The following is an 18,476-nucleotide window of genomic DNA, read 5'->3' on the forward strand; positions in this document are numbered from 1 at the left end:
GCACTGACTTCTCAGCCATAAAGGCTCTGCCCTATATCTCAAGAGCAAAATCCAAGCAGAGCTGGCATGTGAAAAAGCACCTCCTTGCAGATGGAGGGTGGTCTGAGCTCTCACCCAGCCGGCTTCACATAGAGGCTCAGGGAAGGCAAAGCACAGCCTGTCCACCTCCAGCACCTCAGTAAGAACTTACTGTGCCAGAAGGGAAACAGCACATCCCTGCTGCTGTGCATGCACTCTGGGCACAAAAGGCTCTGATGTCTCCCAAAACTTTCCCCTAAGCTGGCTGGGGTCTATTTGCCAAAGCACAGCCCCATGCTGGTGTCAGCAGCTGCCCCCAGCTCTCTCCCCCCGCTCCGAGAGGGATTTGTTTATGATTTTCATCCCTGCCTGCCTCACCCTCCTCCTCCATCCCTGTCCTGCCTTGCACTTATTGGTCGCAGCAGCTGCGTTTGGGGGCAGCCCAGTAATTTTCTATATAACTAAGTGCTCTGTTCAGAGAGACCTCAGCAAGTCACAAGCGGGAAGGAACACAAAACTGAACTCCAGAATCTACAATGCTGCCATCCTCCTGGGACCTGTGGGACAGACAAGGGGCAGTGAGAGGGAGAGAAACTGATCCCAAGAGCATCCAGAGTTCGTGGTCTCGAAGGTAATCTAAGTCTGATGAAAAGCTTTGCTGTTCCACGCTCTGATTTGCAAACAAAATGATTTCCTGCGCCTGGGTGAGTTTTTACATGTTTTTCAATCTCACAATTTGATGGAGGTGCTGGAGGGATCATATCCCCAAAAAGATCTAACAGGTGCTGCACACCTTTTAGGGAAAGGTCCACCATTCTGGGGACTGGATGGGGTTCAGGAGAGGGAAACAACTGGGGATGTGTGCTCATATCTGCCTTTCTTCCCTCCTTTCCCCATTCAAGGCATTTTTGCTGCAAAAGATGTTTATTTGCACTCTCCACTGGGCAGATGGGATGGGGCCATCAGGCACCTCCCCAGGTGATCGGGGATGTGAACAAGGCTCAGAGAATTTGGAGTAAAGTGGTGCTGGCTTTGGCTTCCACCCGCTGGGCACTTAACAAGCCTCTTAGCCTTCCGTGCCTTGATTCCCCCCAACAAGGGAGAACAAGTTATACTTGCAAGCACTCTGAGATGAGGGAACAAGGAGGGCAAGAAGTCAGTGGGCTGTTGAGCAGGAGAAAACAATACTCCCCTTTTATTAAATTGTTGTATAATAAGGCAAGATGGAGGAGAAGCACTTCTTTTCAGTAGTGTGGAAGGAATGGGCAGGATCCAGCGAAATGTGTCCTGTGATTCCTACTCACATGAGCTCCTCTGCCAAAGCCCTGGGGGCACAACCTCTGAGAACCAGCCTCTGAGTCCTTCACCAGGGAGAGCAGAGAGGAGCAGCCCACTGCTGCCCAGCACACAGCTTTCCAGGGAAGCTTCAGTGTCTAAGCAGATGCTTAGGTAAACAGCCAAAGGAAGGAGATGTTGAAGAATCTTTTGTCACAAAAACTCAGGTTGGGCAGTCAGTTTGTAAGGGATGTGCTGGACCAGCAGAGGTGCCAGGACCTTCAGAGCTACCACCAAGGTTCTTCTCGCAGAATTTTACAGTGGTCACCAAGTGATAAGCTGACATCCACCATGCCTTCCTGGTAGAATTAGCTCTGCCCATGCAGAAGAGATTGTGTGAGATGAGGGATTCCCTCTTGTGCATATTCCTTTGTGCTTAGGAGCAGCAGGATACACCTGCAGGTATTTCTCAGTGCTGGGATGCCCATGTAAGCTGGATGCTCTCAGAACAGATATGGGTCAACTCCTAACCATCACATGGAGAGGCTTTTTTATTTTTATTTTTTTCCCTACAGTAACTTCATGGTGGCCATTCTGGCTCATATTGATGTGGCTTATCTGCAAGATAAGTTTGCAAAGCTGCTTGAGCCTGCAGAGATAAAAGGCATGGTGAGCATGCAGAATTGCTATGCACCAGGCATGAATATTTCAGCAGATAGAAGCATGCTGACAGTGAGCTGGAAAGAAAGGAATGGGATCTTTAACTCTCCTGCGCTAAAACTGTATCTAAGGTGCCATCACAATGTAAGGGTCAAACTAGAAAGAAAACATCTTTAAAAAGTAGTTGTTTTAACAGAACTGAAAACTCATCTCTTGAGTTCATGAGGTCTGAACTGTGATTGAAGCCTGTGGTTATTTTATTGCCTCTGTTTGACATGTAACTGAGAATAAATGTCAGGTTTCCTACTAACGTTGCCTGTTTGCAGCTTAATTCACTAAGAACCTGGCTGAAGGGTCAGAGAGATTTCCTGGCAGAAGCAGCAGGATGAAACTGAGGAAAGGTTAGGTCAGGTTAGGCTGGTTTGTTGGGAAAGCATCCAGCTTCTTACCAATCATGCTTGGAGACTCCCAAACAAGCAGGAAGGCACAAGTGTTCCTGCAGAGCTGACACACAAGGCAGCTGTACCTGGAGGAGCTGTGGCTATACCTGGTGGCTCTTGGGGTTGGCTTCCCAACAGCATGGTCCCACACTGTACACACAGTGCTGAAGCCCCTCCCCCAAATTCATACCAGTACGGTTCTGCAGCATCCTCAGCTGTCCCGAAGCTGAATGCGATTTGCTGCTCAACCAGCCCTACCTGAGAATACTGGCTGAGATGTGCAAAACAGAACCCAATCCGGTGATATTTATTAGCAGTGCTGCAGGCTTGGTCAGCTTGAGAGACCTTTTACTGTGCTCAGCAGTCAGCACTGCAAACAACACAGGGAGATTTATGTCCCCGGGTATTGAGTGGAACAGCATGGTGGATTTGGAAAGGAAGTGGTTCAATTAACAGCGATTAAGGATGGGGAAGGAGGAGTTGCTCTGCTTGCACATAAATTGGAATAAGATGTCAGGTATCAATAGAGCATTTCTGGAAAAAGCCTCATGGTATTTTCCCAGCACAGTTCTCAGGGTACTGTGCTGAGTTTTGTCTCTTTGCAATGAAAGATGGCATACGGGATGTGCTGATGTTCATGTTGCTCCACTCTTCCCATGGCATGAAGCAGGAGAAAAGCTGCTTTGTTTCTGTGGATGATGCAGGGTTTGCAGAATCATCCTGCTGTGCAGGTGTGTGGAGCAGGTGCCCCAAAACTACTTTTCCTCCACTGACTGCAGACAAAATACCTCTCTGCCATCTTCTTAAACACTATCAGGCCCCTTCCTCTGCTAACCCACCTCTCTCCCTTGTCCCTTTCTCCATCTTCAGATCAGACCAAGACCCAAACAAAGACATCCCAAAAGTCCTGCATTCTGCAGCCAGCTTTGTCCTTCGGTCCTCAACGGCGAGAATCTCAGCTCCCACTACTCTGGCCATCCTCCTGACTTGCCTCTTCTCTGGGGCACATGGCCAGACCCCAGAGGCTTTCCAGGCAAGCTCCATTCCCTTCAAGGCACTCAGCCAGGAGCAGGCTTACAGCCTGCTGCAGCCCAGCCTGTTCAAGGATGCCAAGGCACCCAACTACTCAGAAAGTCTCCCCAAGAGCAGCGGGTCGGAGCCACCCCTGCTGCCTGTCTGTGTGAAGCCTGCAGATATCAGGCACATCTTCAAGTATATCAACACCATCGTGTCCTGCACCATCTTCATAGTAGGGATCATTGGGAACTCCACACTCCTGAGGATCATATACAAGAACAAGTGCATGAGGAATGGGCCGAATGTTCTCATTGCTAGCTTGGCACTTGGAGACCTTCTCTACATCCTCATTGCTCTGCCCATCAATGTCTATAAGGTAGGCTCTGTGTAACAGGAGTACTGGAGCAGGATGGTATCTGCTACCACCTGCCTTCGTGCCCTGCTATCTCCTATCTTCTGCTCTATATCACAGACTCCATTTTTGGCAAGGATTAGGGGAGGGTGATCATGCTTTCCAAAGGAGAAGGGAAAAATAAATAGGCACAAAGCTCACAGTAGGTTCCTGGGAAAGCAGAGCTGTTCCCAGCCACTGATGTGTTCTATACACACACACATATCCAGGTCTTTTAAATGTTATTTAAAATTGCAAGGAAAAGAGTGACTTGTAGTCACTTGGCATTCACAAACATCTAGTTAAATACAAAGACTCATCCAGGAACACTGAACAGGGCTGTTTTATAAACAGGGTAGAGAGGATTTGGCAGATGTTGGATGGAGTCCCGAGGCCCCAATCAAAGGAGTCATACTGTATGAGACATGCAATTACTCCTTGTCTACCATACTGGACAGGTTTTGGTGGTCTGGAGTAAGAGGATTATAGGAAGGGTCCAGAAGGGCTGCAGGTGAAGGACTTGGAGCTCAGATGCACTCATACAACTGGACTGTGGGTACCTAGGTCTGACAGCCCTCCTCTTTGGTATGCTTGCCTGGTTCTGTCCTATTTCACAAGTCTGTATGTCCTAAGGTCCTACATATCGTAAAAAAGGGCTTGTGGGACCAGACGGAGACTGTAGGAACAACCTTACAGAAGGAAGCTGGCAGATGAGCCTGTCACAGGCTGAATACCCAGTTCTATGTCCTGGTCAGGTAAGTACTGACGGCAGTGAGGGCTGTACAGAGTTCAACGCTTATACCAAAGGCTTCATCCACAGGATAGCCCATGCTAACACAAGTTTTTGCCCTCAAGACACACTCAGCCATCTCTCAGAGCTCCCTTTCTCCTGTCTCATATTGCCCCATTTATACCCTCTGCTCGCCTCAGTTGAGCTTAGGGCCACAAGTAGGTACTGGCTTTAAAGGGAACACCAGATCTAATTCCAGAGAAGGTGAGAAGAGTTTTGAGGAGAATTTGCACTATGGAATCTAAACGTGGTAGAAGGGGTGAGCATAGGGAGCAGCACATAAGTCTACATGGCTGTGAAAGCTATCTCAAAGAAGCTGTCCTTGCTGGATTTTGGCTATTTCAGAGAACGATATCCACTTCCCCTCTGAAGGCATCCCAAAGCCCTTTGTGACTTTCATGATTCTTGGTGTCCAAGCCATCTCTCCATGTGTGTGTAAGCTCATCTCACAATGAGCCCTTGGGGAAACAAGTGGTTCCCAACACAACCCAAAGCACCGGAGAGCACACACCATGCCATCCCAGTGGAGGTAACCTCAGAGTGCTTTCAGCTGCTCTTTGTGGGCTTCTTGCACCTTGTGGGTAACCACCTGCTATTATGGGAAGGCAGGCATACCTTCCCGTAGCAGTCTGTTAACCCTGAGATTCTTCCCCAGCTCTTGGCAAAGGACTGGCCCTTCGGTGTGCAGGTGTGCAAGCTGGTCCCCTTCATCCAGAAGGCTTCAGTGGGCATCACAGTCCTCAGCCTTTGTGCTCTCAGCATCGACAGGTGAGAAACAACTTCCACAGGTGCCCTGCCCAGCCTGGCCCATATTTAACCACAGTATATTCTTCTGTTGCCTGCAATTAGAAGACTGTAGAGTGACTTGGTTCCAGGCCAAATTCAGAGAAGGGGAGAGGTAGCTTTATGTAGAGTTGAAATCCAACAGGAACCAGCTATTCTCTGTGACAAAGAAGTGTAAGTCCTGCTGGAAAAGGTTGATATGAGGAGCATAAAATGTAGGAATAACTGCTAGGCTGGTGGGGAAGGATGGCACCTCTGCCACCAGGAGGTAGACATACTGGCCAAGGTCAGCTCACTTCACATTTATCCCTTGAGGCCCTGTTGCAGATCCTTCCCATTCCACTGAAGGAGAAGGCAAAGCAATGGTGAAGGAAGGAGGGAAGGAAAGGGACTCTGGGGACAATTCTAATACTCACCTTCCTAGCTTCTTTCTGATAGTGGCTTTTCTCACTCCTCTCCACACTTGTACCCCTATACACTGGGCAGGTATCGAGCAGTGGCCTCCTGGAGTCGGATCCAGGGCATAGGAATCCCCATGTGGAAGGCGGTGGAGGTGACGCTGATCTGGGCAGTGGCCATTGTGCTTGCAGTCCCTGAAGCCATAGCCTTTGACATGGTAGAGATCAACTACTGGGACCAAGACCTGTGGGTGTGCATGCTTGCCTCCGAACAGAAATCCAGCTTCATGATGGTATGTACTCTGACCCATCCCAGCTGCAGTGCAAGGAAGACAAAGACAAAGGCAAACAGGGCTTCCTTTCTCCTTGATTAGAAGGTTAGATGCACTATATATGACTTCCAGCCAACAGGGAGAATGTGGGGAGAGATTAGACAAAGCAGAAAGTACCAAATTGGGGTAGAGTTGCTTTGATGTGAGGCCTGGAAACAGGCAGAAGGTCTTTTAGCTATGTTGCATCCTCATTGCCCACCTCAGAATGTCATGACCAATCTTGGTGAAGCTTCAAGAAGCTGCTAGACTGTCAAAACAGGCCAAGTAGCACCTCCACAACCAGACTGCACAAGTCCAGCTAAGGGTGAGCAAGGAGATGAAGGCCTTTGTAAAGCATCACAACTTGCCCTTTCAACCCAAGTCTGCCTGAATAAGCACCTTGCAACCATTTCTCGTACAAAAATGTTAGATCAGCAGCCAGGTGTAAACCAGACTTCCTCTCTTTGGGCTAAGCCCTGGGGGGATGATGATCCCATGTACACTTAGCCCAGGGGCTGTTACACTTTCAAACATCAGAAGTGTCAGAGTGGTCTGATAAGTGACACCAATGGTGTCAGGAACCAATGCATCAGCTACCTTCCTTCTTCCCTGTTTCCAGTTCCTCTGTGTTTTGCATACAGTTCTATCGTGACGTGAAGGACTGGTGGCTTTTCGGCTTCTACTTCTGCCTCCCCTTGGTATGCACTGGCATCTTCTACAGCCTCATGTCATGTGAAATGCTGAGCAAGAGAAATGGCATGAGAATCGCTCTGAATGACCACATGAAACGGGTAAGAAAACCAGGAGGGCAGAAACCTTGTTTCCCAAAATAAAAGGCAATGATGTAGAATGGGAGAACATACGTGAGTTCTTACACACTACATAGTTTCACAGCAGTCAGTGGCTTCTTGACAGGTAGATGCAGATGCATGGATTAAACAGGGAGAAGGGCTCTCACCTCTACAATCTTCCACCTCAGAGGCAACCCAAACCACCGGCATTGTGACCCCAGACCAGTTTGCTTTTCAATTCTCATGGTCATTTATATCTTTGCTCTCTCCCATACCTTGGTGAGCTGCTGGTTACTCCAATAACACAGCAGGAAGAACAGATAGATGAGGCCACCTCAGCAAAGTGACTAGAAGTGATAGTAGGATGGGGAGAAGGAAACTTTACCCTGGTCTACATTGCATTACTGCTACCTTACTGCTTTCTGCAGCCTGGATCTCACAAGCCATCCTCATGATGTAGGAACTGGGACCAGTAGGCTGTGCTTTGGACTCAAAAGGGTACCCAGCCCTCCTCAGGTTATAGAAAGGACATGAAAGGCCATTGGTCAGCACGAGGAGAGTGTGCTTTGCCCCATACACTCAACCGGAGTATACCTTCTCCCCTGCCCACCCTCTCCTTGCAGCGTCGGGAGGTGGCCAAGACTGTCTTCTGCCTGGTGGTGATCTTTGCGCTCTGCTGGCTGCCGCTCCACCTCAGCCGCATCCTCAAAAAGACCATCTATGATCAGACAGACCCCAACAGATGTGAACTGCTCAGGTAAGAGCAACAGCAGGAGGGCACTATGCCACAAGCCCCAATGCGCACCTGCAGAGGTTCACTGGGCTCACAGCAGGCTGAGGGAACTGCCTTTCAGACACCTTCCTATCCCTATGCTAGATGGCATTGCTCTGGAGGCAGGCACAGAGAAAGGAAGTGGGGATCACATGGAGAGCACTATTTATGAGTTAAAGATGCCTCCGGGCAGAGAAACATTTGGAAGTTTGGAAAGTCCTTTAGCTGTCCACTCAGCAAGCTACCAGCCCCTTCTCTCTCCTCTTGGCAGTTTCCTCCTCGTCATGGATTACTTTGGGATCAACATGGCCTCTCTCAACTCCTGCATCAACCCTGTGGCTCTCTACTTTGTCAGCCGAAAATTCAAGAACTGCTTCCAGGTAGGGATAGTACCTCCATTGCCATAGACTTTGGACGAGGGGAAAGGCAGACATCAGGTACTTGTGGGGCCTGGCAATGGCCCACAGGATGCCCATATTTGCTCATTGTAACCCTCTTCCCAAATGTTCACCCTCTCTTCCCAGCTTCAAACACAATAGAGCTTCCTGCCTTGCTACGGGGAGACTTTTCCCAGAGCAAGGCCTGTGACAAGCTCCAGAGAAGTCCCTGTCATTCTGAATCAGAAGCAACTCCACGTGCCTTTAAATCAGGAAGTGGGGCTGCTATAAACTTCGAGCCCAATCTCCTCAGAGAGAAATTTATGAAGGAGGGAAGCGCTAAAAAAGGATGGGACTGAGATGAAAACCACCTCCCAGCTGCTATGGCAAGGAATTGAGCCCACCTATTTTCTGTCCTTCAAGGACAAGGACAACTGCAAAAAATCCCTGAGGCTTTGCTACCTTCATTTCCAAGCCACACCAGCCCTATCTTGACAAACCTATTCCCATCAAATCAGTAGGAGAGCTCAGCTCAGTGCACAACCTGGCAACGCGCAGGTTCATCTGCCAAGAATGTTTCCCTCATATCCCACGTACATAACATTCATGCTTCGACCCTCTTTGTCTCCTTGCAGTCCTGCCTGTGCTGCTGGTGCCAGAGACCTGCTCTGAGCATCACACCGACAGATGAGAAGGGCTCTGTGGGGAAGTGGAAAGCCAATGGGCAGGAGCTTGGACTGGACCGGAGCAGCTCCCGCTTGAGCAACAAGTACAGCTCTTCCTAAAGCAGAGAGGAGAAGGCACTGTGACAAGATGGTAGGACACCTCAGATTCCCTTGCACAGCTATTTCCTGGCTGGGCTCAAATTGTTTTTGCCTTCATATTATAACCCACCTGGGTAAGAGCTATAGCATTTCACTGACCTCAGGACTAGCTCTGAACACAGCCTCAGGGCTTTGCTTGTCCATCCTCCAGTCCAAGTCACCTCTGCAGGAGGAAGAAGAACGGGACCCAGCCCCTGTAGGACTTTTCTGTTCCTTGAAGGTCATTTGTCTTGAGTAGAAACACAGGGTGAGGAGATTGGAAAGAAAAGTAAAGTTGAGATGTGGTCATGTGAAGATGGATGTGGGACACGGAGGAAAGGGCAAGTAACCCAAGCAACAATTTCCAGCTGAAAAAGCAAAGCATTGTCCCTTATGATCTCCCTCTGCTGGAACAGTTTGTCCCTGGGCAGAGCACCATGATAAGACCCAGGTATCACGTAGGTTTTCTAGACAATCAGTGACCTGAAATCTCCCTCAGCTCTGGTATTGAGGGGTGGGCAGCAACCCAGCATCACAGTGCAATCAACCTGACCTGGGAAGCCCTGAAAGACCTCTCCTCTTTACCTGTTCCCAGGAAATTTGTTCCAGGCTCTCCACTCAGGGATGGCATTCACCCTGCCTATGTATGGCACAAGAAGGTGACTGAATGCATGAGACAGCACAGCTTAGGAGTCCAGGTGTCCTCAGCAGAAGCCGGTGGCAGCATCCAGCCAAACCACCTGCTTCAAATTCCTCCTCCCCAGTTTCTGGAAGCCCAGCACTTCTTGGGCACGGCTCTGTGACACCAAGGTTCAGGCTATTTGTAAGGAGGATGCAGATTCTGTTCCTCAGGGTCAAGCTAAGGTGGAAAATACAATGGGGAAGACCTGATCTCAGCTGAAGTTGCTGTTGAAACTAACCAGAATATGGCAAAGAGCCCTCGCAAACTTACAATTTAAAGTGATTAGACCCCAAATGCCTTCTCCAGCATGACTTTCTAAAAATCACGCTTGCACCCCCTGCCAAAACCTCAAGAAAATCTGTAAGAGATTGTTTCATTTACCAGACTTTTTATAATTTTCCTGTTGTATTTTTCTTCTCTCTTATATCCCTTTTTCCTTTCCTCTTTCTCCTTTTCACCTTGTCATGGAGAAAAAAAAAAAAAAAAAAAAGGAAAAAAAGAAAAAGGGAGAAAAAAACTTGTAAATAAAGCTGAACTCATTCCATGTGACATTGTATTTCAGTGAAAGCTAAGCTAAAAACAAATATTTTACAAACAAATCATATTTTTGAAAGACAATTAGGTTTCAAATCTAAACAGAAGGACTGAGGGATATCTAGACCAGTAAGTTTTCCATAACCTTACCTACCCACTAGAGTAGATTGGCCTGTATGCATTTCACAGTGTTGCTGCTGTGCTCTGCCTCTGAGCTGGCATTTTGTTGGAAGACAAAGTCATTGGAGAAAATTGATAGCAATGAAATGTTCCATCTTAGTAGAAGGATTTTTTTTAAATAATTGTGCTCATTAGAAAAATAGTTATCTGAATTTTACATATTTCTGTGAAGAGTCAACCTTTATCACGTTGAAACAAGCATTCAAAGGTCCTCTTCCATTCAGGACAGCCCCAGCTGTGTCAGCCTGGCTTCCTCCAGCTCTATCCAAATCAGCAATAGGAACAGCCCTGCCACCAGCAATGATTGTTCTCTTACCTGCACACTGCATGGAGACTAGCAGATTTAAACACACTGTTCCCATTCAGCTCAGTGAAGACCGAAGCATCTGAATGATTCCCCAGCAGTGACCTTTGGTAATAGCATAAGGAGCAGTGCCCCAAATGTTCAAGATCTGTGATTCTCTCCTAAGGACAGCCAGGCCCTGTTCATACTCACAGTACAGACAGCAATTACATCCACACAGGGGAATCTTTTTACTTTGCCTAACCTCCCGGACCCCAAATAGCTAACATCCCTCTTTATGCTCCACAGCAAATTTAATCATTTCTGCATTAGCAGCTACTCTCAGATCAACATTTTCACCTTAAATGGTTCAAAACCAGTCTCAGATCTGCACATGATTAATATTACAACAAACAGACTGCCATGAATTCATCCCAGCTCTGGACGTTGGTACCACTTGCTGCACAGCTGCTTAACACTGACTACAGACTCCTTGCCTTTCTTTCCCCTTGTGTTTTCCTCCCAAGTGTCTCCTATTAAAACCAACATCGTAAAATTTGACTAAGTGTGAGAGGGCAGAGAGAGAAGAGAGCTATCAGCTGCAAACAGCATCCTTTTAAAACTCTTACACTGCAGTGGTATTCACTTGGCCACTTCTCAAAGGTCTCTATTAGGCTGCAACCAAGACCATGTCAAACACAAAGATAAAGCAAGGAACACCAGTAAACAAGTGCCCGTGCAGCTTAGCTGCTCATGGAACTGCAAGTGCAAAAACAGCTCCCACCTTTCAAGATCTTTTTAAAGTTACTCTCCATGCTGCTGGGGCTTAGCAGTCACAGGACTGAGCCCAGGTGTATCAGTCAGGTTCATATTTATTCACCCCTTTTCCCTTCAGCCAAGCCAGACAGGATCAGACAAAATCAAAGCCACCACAGCCACTTGTAAAGATGCAGGAACCCATTGGCATGGGCAAGATGAATCCATTGCAGCAAACTGAAGCAAAAGAGCCTTATAATGAAATGCAGGGTTCAGATGGCTTCAGGACCTAATGCCTGTGAACACAAACCCACTGCCAGTCTGCCAGAAACCAACTCTGTCAATTTGTATTTGAAAGAACAATTTTATTGAGAAAACCTGACATTTACATCCTCTTATTCCTCTGTATGTTAATAAAACATGTTGGTGTTTGAAAGGAAAGTCTCTGGGTGTTTCTTATTAAGCAGCAGGGGGTCTGCAAAGTCTGCTAAATACTTAATTGAGTGCCAGCAGGTTCTTTTGGTAACTGCAGACCTCCACTGAAGAGACAGAGGTGCTCCCCCTGGGCAGAGCAAACTGGGAAGGTTCACACTCCTGCACCCAGCACAGAGCAGAAAGAACTCCTGTTACTTCATGCCACATTACACTCAATGAAAGGCTTTCCCTTGGCTAGCTGCCAGCAGATCAGAACAAGGCCGGGGTTTCAGCACTGCACTCTCTAGATAAGCTCACAAGGAGTGGTCTGGGCTTGTGGCTGTCTGCATTCTTCAGGGGGTTTCAATGAGGCAAGTTTCATTGTGTTTTTTTTTTCAATTGTCTCACCATGAAATGATTCCCTGCTCATTTGAGGGCGATCTGTTAAAAAAAATGAAGGCTGATTATATTACTTGAATGCAACCAGAGGGCAAAGAAGCTGGCAAAAGAGCTTGAAGGCGTGTCCTGCACAGAAAGTCTGAAGACACTTGGGCAGTCCAGTCAGGAGGCCAAGGCAACCTCATTGCTCTCTGCATCTTCCTCTGAGAAGTGAGGAATGACGCACAAGTCTCTCCTCCCTGGTAATCAATGACAGAATGCAAAGAAATGACAGAAGGATTTGTCAGGGGGGTTTCAGACTGGATACGAAGAAAATTTGACCACGCTCAAGGTAAAGAAACACTGAAATAGGCCTACTAGCAAGGTGGCTGATGCCCCATGACTGTCACTGTCCAAGAGGCATTTGGGTTTGGGGCCAGTAACAGAAGGATTTACATCAGAAAGAGGCTATAGCCTCTCTCAAAGCCTGAATTTACACTGCATTGAACACCTTTATTCCCCTTGTATGCTGGAGCAGAGCAGCTCTGTGCACCAGACTACCTTCACCATCACAAGTGGTCTGAACATCCTGGGCAGAAAACAGCAACATTTGAAGAGGGGAGGAAATAAAATGGAAGTGTGAAAAGAGCTGCCTTGCAGCTATTGTTTTCTGTACCTGCATGAGCTGAAAACAGCAACACCTCTGCAGCATCAAACTTCACATACTTTATTACTAGAGAAAATACACACATCAAAGTAGTTATTAGAAAAACCAAAACCAAAATACTCTTGACACGGGGAATTCAGTACATGAACAATACAAACATCCACGAGGACCACCATTCCCAAATGCTACTGCATCTCTTCCTCCCTCTGGGCCCTGTATTTTCTCATGCTCTTCTGCAAGCAAGAGCAAAGGACAAATGTTAACAGCAATACATCTGAGCGATTCACACACCAGCATCACCACATCAGTTTGTGCTGTGACTTCTCCATCCAAATCCTGGAACAGTTGAGGGACCACAAAATGCTCCAAGAACTTCCGGAAGAGACTGAGCCTTTAGTCATCACAGTACAAAGGAAGTGAGGCCGTGCCTGCTGGGTCCAGCTGCAGGGGTAAGCCCTAAAGACTTTGTGCAAGCTCTGGCCTAATCCTGGTCGACGCGTTGAGGAAATACTGAGAGAAGCCAACCAAGCATGCTGTGGGAGGACATGCTCAGCAGCTCAGTCTCCAGTACCCTGGGTCTGCTCTCCACCCCCAGCTCCAGCTCTCGGCCACTCTCCTGCTGAAATGTACATCCTAGAGACAGCACTCAGAGCTGGGCAGTCCACAGATTGGCTACAGGGAAACTACAGCTCAGGCTGTAGTGAGTGTTCTGGCACTCCTCATGTGGAAGCAAGAAGTTCAGAGGTGCTCCCATTTAAGTTAAAAGACAGGAAGTCTGAGAACTCCTTCCTCCATTACCTGCAGGAATTTCTGCTCCTTAATGCTCCATCCATAGCAAAAATACAGGCAGAAATACTCATGGGACATCAAAAATTTCTGTTGTACCAACCAGTGCCTTCCACTGGAGGAACCACAGGGCTTTGCAAAGACTGACTTGTCCTCTCCTCTTCCCAACCCCAGTGGCTGAAGTAGTGGTTTAGGACTTGGAAAACCACTGTCAAACCAATGTCAGGCAAAGAATGCCTGAAAAAGCTACCAGGCTTTTTGTGTCAAAAGTTCTCAGTCCCTCTTGACCAAGAAGGCCCCTGAGCTCTTCAGGCAACAGTCTCACCTCAAAGGTATCGAGTACGTGTTGGCAAACACCCATCAGGTCGTTCAGCCCTTTGCGGAATGGCTCAACAGCAGGAAGGGACCCTTCAGAAAAGCAGATGAATTAGTGAAATGGGAGGTGGCTGGGGACCTTTCCCTCAACACTGCATGCCAGCATGGCTGTTCCCATAATATAGAGAGGCTCTTACACGGCAAACAGCAACGTGTGGGCTCCTGCCAGCCTATCACCAACAGCCCAAGCCCAGATCTCAGAGCCTACGTGCTCTAGGCTATAGCCCAGGAACAGCAGATACTTACCCTGCAGTTAGTCCCACGTTGGCAAAGCCAACAGGCAGAGCAGCAATTATTTCTACAAAGTTGAAGAGTCAGCAAGCACAAGCAAGCAACTTGCTTCCAGGAACTGACTTCTACATATTTGATGCTCAAGGGATCAGCCCCATGGGGAAGGAATGAAATAACAGCAGCTCTCTAGGCAGCAGACAAAGCTGCAGAGCATACAGGGCCAGGTGTGTTGGGAGGAACAGGTGACTGCAAGAAGCTCAGAGCTGTCAGTGCTACCTATTGTCAGGGGACAAAGTCCTCTTCAGGAGGCAAGTCATTGGGTCAGCACACAGAGACAGCTTTTCAAGACAGCCTCAGGTCCAAAGCTACAAAACAGCTGAGTAGTTGAAAAATGAATTATCTTATTGCAGTTAGGTATGTCAGCACAGTTTCTAAACACCACACTGACTTAAGGAGAGATCAACTCTAACACTGAACAGCAGATCTATTCTACTTCCAGCACTACAGTTCAGGGCCTGCTGCCAACCAACTCAGACAACTGGGACCAGGCAAGGCCATGGGATCCTCAGGACTCAGCTGGCAGATGCTGCTCAGCCCTACAGCTGGGAAACAGAAGAGCTACAGCACAAAGCTCAGAGCAGCCTCCCCAACGAAGCAACAGGGCACAGAAGTTGCAGATGGCTAGCACAGAAGAGAGAGAAAAGTGCATTTCTTTGTTTGCACAACCCACAGCTGAAACCTGACACAAGCAAGGTGAATCCCACAGAAATAGCCAGACACAAAGAGGACACACACACATCCATACCTCTGGTCTGAATGCGGAAGTTGATCTTGCTTTCAGACGGGTGTGTGATGCAGTAGCCACAAAACTCCACATCAGGGCTGTGGTGGGGAAAGAGAGAAAAAATGCAATGGAAGCCCAGACTGTTCACAGCACATCTCAGCAAAGTCAGAATTTCAGGCCATCTCAGACCTGCTGGGGCTCAGGATTCTTCTGCAATGACCAAGGGGCTCCCAGGAGGAGTATGCTGCAAGGAAACAGCCTGAATAATGTTATTCACGTTCTCCACCTTTGAATTGCAGCTTTGCAAAGCAAGGATGTGGCTGGCAAGCTCCTAGCACCACCAACTGCCCAGAGAACCTACAGCATCCTCTGCATTTTAGACACACAATTTCCTCCATGATTAACCACCAAGGAGCAGTAAGGACTAGCTGTTACCTAAGGGATGGAAAGTTGGAAGTCAAGAAGGTTAAGACAGCCAACGGGACAGTGAACTCATCAGCCAGCCCCATCCTATGGCACTCAAGTGGTAGAATAAGGTAAGCCTAGAGATAGTAGCTAAGATCAACTAAAGGTCATCAGGTAAGTCTGTGGGGGTAAAACAAGTCCAAGGGCAGGCCAAAAAGTCAATCCACAGGCCAAGTGAAAGAAACCCAAGTTAAACACAACAGAGTGATCAATAGATAGGCCTATAATGATAAGAAAGGACTGTGACCAGGTCTGTAAAGTCTGTAGCCAAGTACAAGCAATACTATGGCCAAGCTAGGAACTAATGCTCCTGTCAAACAGGCAACAGCTGGAAGCTGTGAGCTCAAATGAGACTCCTGAACCAATGGGCAGGGTATGGAGGTTCCAGGTGAGACCTGTCAGGCTCCTTAAGGCTTATGAGTGCCTTCTGGGTCCTGATAACAATAAGGAAGGAAAAAAAGAAGAAAAAAAAAGCAGCTGATTTGGGGAACAGAAGTCACAGATAAGGAATCTTTGATGTGTCTGATATAAGACCTTAACAGATACAGAAGGAGGTGACTTCTGATTACATGTTTCATTCTAACACCCTGAGGTGCAGGTTATTAAAGAGAAGGCTAGAATAGGAAACAAGTGCTCTTAGCAGCACCAGACACTGTAGGGGCTTTACTTACTTTTTCATGACCATGTATCGGAGGGAGTTGCCAAGTGTGTGGTCCTCATCATGCAGCACAAAAGTGACACAGTTTCCATCTGTTCCATCTGCCTGGACCTGCCACAAATTGGGAAAGAAGAGGTGCCATAATGTTTTCTGTGGTAATAAAGACCAGGATGCTAGTGAAGAATCTGGCCTGATTCCAAGATACCAGAGGCTGAAAAAATTGCATTTGTTTCTCTTTCAACAACCTGCACCTGCCTGTGCAGGGCCTGTTTCTGGGGGATAATGTAGAAAGGGTTATTACTGAACCCTGTAACACTAGCAGCAATCCCTTAATTCTGCTGTTTTAGGCTTAGGCACCCAAAAAGTATGAAACTAGCCAGTGTTTCCTAAGAAGCCCAGTTTGGGATCTCCTCCAAAGCCAGTGAGCCACCTAACTAATTGCTCAGCTACTAGAGGGATGCTCATCCCCTGATATTTCCCCAGGTTCCACAAAACCTGGTATATCCAGATGGCATTGATCATTTCCACTCCTAGCAGCAGAGAGACTTTGAGGCTAAGTGAAGAGCCTGACTGGATGAGTACTGATCTCTTTGCATCCTGCCTCTTGACAAATCTTCAGCTGCTCCAGTGGTTTTATAACCTCCATGTGGAGCAATGCTCCCCTTCCTCCTCTTACAGGTACAGCAGCCCCAGGGATCTGACTCAGAAGCTTAGAAAGGAGATGCAGTCTGCTTCCTGCAAAAGAGATCACCCAGATGTTCAGCATGACTCCAGGGCAGGTTCCTGCACACCAGCTGTTGCAGAAGAGCAGATGTGATGCAGCAACATGAGGATGTTGGCCTGATCTCTTTCACCTCCTAGCAATTTGCAATCCACCCTCAAAGCAGTGTTACTGGTGATTAAAATAGAGAGGCAAAACATTCTCTTGTAATGGCAAGGCAACATGTGACTTGTGATTTCTGGAAGACAGCCTGCTGCTCTCCTGCTTGCTGGACCCAGCACCTTCCCTCCTTCTTCCAAAAAACAGCTGCTAGCCTCAGTTCCTCATACTGTTGGGCTTTGCAAAGAACTATTTATTAAAATTGTCCTCAAAAGGGATTTTCTTTTTCATTAAGAGTAAAAGCTTGGAGAAGAGCAGGCTAATTTAGGAGGCAGCTGCCTGGCACTACCGCTGCATGGCACCCATTTTGTTTCCTGCATTCAGCTGCACTTTAGCTCAGGTGTAAGCGTGCATACACAAAAAGATGTTTCTCTGACTGGGAGCAAAGTTTTACATCTGAATTACAAAATTGGCATAAAAATAACTTGAAAAATAGGATGCTTGGAGCTTTAGCAGATAGATTTGGGAGCACCAACTTCAGAGTCCTTTCCAGAGCTGAAGGAGCTTTTGCATACAGGAAGCAGAGGAACGGGACAGGATGCATCTCCTGCATGGCAGCTGGGTCTGCTTGTGGGAGAGAGCAGCAACACAGTGGGTTCAGCTGTCTGTGCCTCCTTAACACACTGTAAGTACCCCGTGCACTGATCTGGCAGATAAAAGCCAAAGCACGGCTGTTTCCCATAGCCGTAAGGAACATTCTATGCTGAACCTGCTTCATCAGACGTAATTTCTCTCTCTCCTTTCCTGTGGAGAGTGCTTTGATAAAATTCAGGACTTCAGCAGGACCGTGAGCTTCACTTCACATCCAGACACTGTCCTGCCTAGTCAGATATCTCACTTCTGGCACAGTCTGAGGCTTCAGAGGAAAACCAACGCATGCCCTGCCAGAACACAGCCAGGACAATTACTCCCCGCAGCGCTGGGTCTGTGCTTTGAAGCAAAAGGCTGAGATTTCTCACATGTCTCATGCTAGAGGCTTGCTGCAAGAAGCTCAAAGGCCGCAGACCGAGCGGCTGGGGAGGAGCTGGCGCAGGGCTCCTCAGTCAGACAGCAGAGCCCGCGGCCTGTTATTCTGAGCTGCAGCGCCACCTAGCGGCTGCCACGCGCAGCGGGCAATCCGAGAACGTCCCGAGCTGAAGGCGCTGATCGGGATCACCCAGCTCGCTTCCCGCCACTTGAAAAATCAGACCCCGACTGCTGGATTTTAGCAGCTCCGGAGCAGACCCATTCCCCGGCCGCCCCTGACGCAGCTCCGCGCCGTTCCCTCGGGCTCCGCCGCTGTCACAGAGAGCGGACGGCCCGGCGCGCTGAGCCCGGCCCCGCGTGCCTCCAGCTCCTCAGAAGCGTGGGCCCTGAGGATCCCGCCCAGCTCTGGGCGCCGGATGGCTGCGGTGAAGGCCGAGACGAGCCGTGCCCCGCTCCCGCTCCCCGCTACCCCCGAGCCCCGCGGCCCTCACCATCTCCAGCGCGGCCTTCCTCTCGCCGGTCTCCGCCATGCCCGCCGGACTACAACTCCCAGCATGCCCCGCGGGGAACTACAGCTCCCAGTATGCCCAGCGGGGCCGCGCCGGAAGCGC

General features: G+C 48.5%; 2 protein-coding genes across 2 annotated transcripts; one reads left to right on the top strand and one right to left on the bottom strand.

Moving 5' to 3' along the window:
- Nucleotides 1-480: 480 nt before the first annotated feature.
- Nucleotides 481-11,697, top strand: LOC122182991 (endothelin receptor type B-like). Its single transcript, XM_042876693.1, has 8 exons — nucleotides 481-649; nucleotides 3,264-3,786; nucleotides 5,247-5,359; nucleotides 5,861-6,065; nucleotides 6,725-6,874; nucleotides 7,498-7,631; nucleotides 7,918-8,026; nucleotides 8,659-11,697. The coding sequence occupies exons 1-8, from the start codon at nucleotides 555-557 to the stop codon at nucleotides 8,806-8,808; spliced, it is 1,479 nt and encodes a 492-aa protein (XP_042732627.1). The 5' UTR covers nucleotides 481-554; the 3' UTR covers nucleotides 8,809-11,697.
- Nucleotides 11,698-12,757: 1,060 nt separating this feature from the next.
- On the bottom strand, nucleotides 12,758-18,458 carry LOC122182993 (DNA-directed RNA polymerases I and III subunit RPAC2-like). The gene is made up of 5 exons (XM_042876695.1): nucleotides 18,357-18,458; nucleotides 16,033-16,130; nucleotides 14,918-14,994; nucleotides 13,832-13,914; nucleotides 12,758-12,953 (listed from the first exon to the last, which is right to left on the bottom strand). The coding sequence occupies exons 1-5, from the start codon at nucleotides 18,393-18,395 to the stop codon at nucleotides 12,906-12,908; spliced, it is 345 nt and encodes a 114-aa protein (XP_042732629.1). The 5' UTR covers nucleotides 18,396-18,458; the 3' UTR covers nucleotides 12,758-12,905.
- Nucleotides 18,459-18,476: the final 18 nt, after the last annotated feature.

This window comes from Lagopus leucura, unplaced genomic scaffold (genome assembly GCF_019238085.1).
Source record: "Lagopus leucura isolate 7727_CA_CO unplaced genomic scaffold, USGS_WTPT01 Super-Scaffold_100016, whole genome shotgun sequence".
In the NCBI taxonomy this organism is placed as follows: domain Eukaryota; kingdom Metazoa; phylum Chordata; class Aves; order Galliformes; family Phasianidae; genus Lagopus; species Lagopus leucura.

Bases quoted from the DNA above. Each gene is read 5' to 3' on its own strand.
- LOC122182991 (XM_042876693.1), top strand. From the start codon at position 555: ATGCTGCCATCCTCCTGGGACCTGTGGGACAGACAAGGGGCAGTGAGA. The intron at 650-3,263 runs GTAATCTAAGTC...CTCCATCTTCAG, and splicing joins CAGAGTTCGTGGTCTCGAAG to ATCAGACCAAGACCCAAACA. The intron at 7,632-7,917 runs GTAAGAGCAACA...TCCTCTTGGCAG, and splicing joins AACAGATGTGAACTGCTCAG to TTTCCTCCTCGTCATGGATT.
- LOC122182993 (XM_042876695.1), bottom strand. From the start codon at position 18,395: ATGGCGGAGACCGGCGAGAGGAAGGCCGCGCTGGAGATG. The intron at 13,915-14,917 runs GTATGGATGTGT...GCTTTTCTGAAG, and splicing joins CTTCCGCATTCAGACCAGAG to GGTCCCTTCCTGCTGTTGAG. The intron at 12,954-13,831 runs GTGAGACTGTTG...TCTTGCTTGCAG, and splicing joins ACGTACTCGATACCTTTGAG to AAGAGCATGAGAAAATACAG.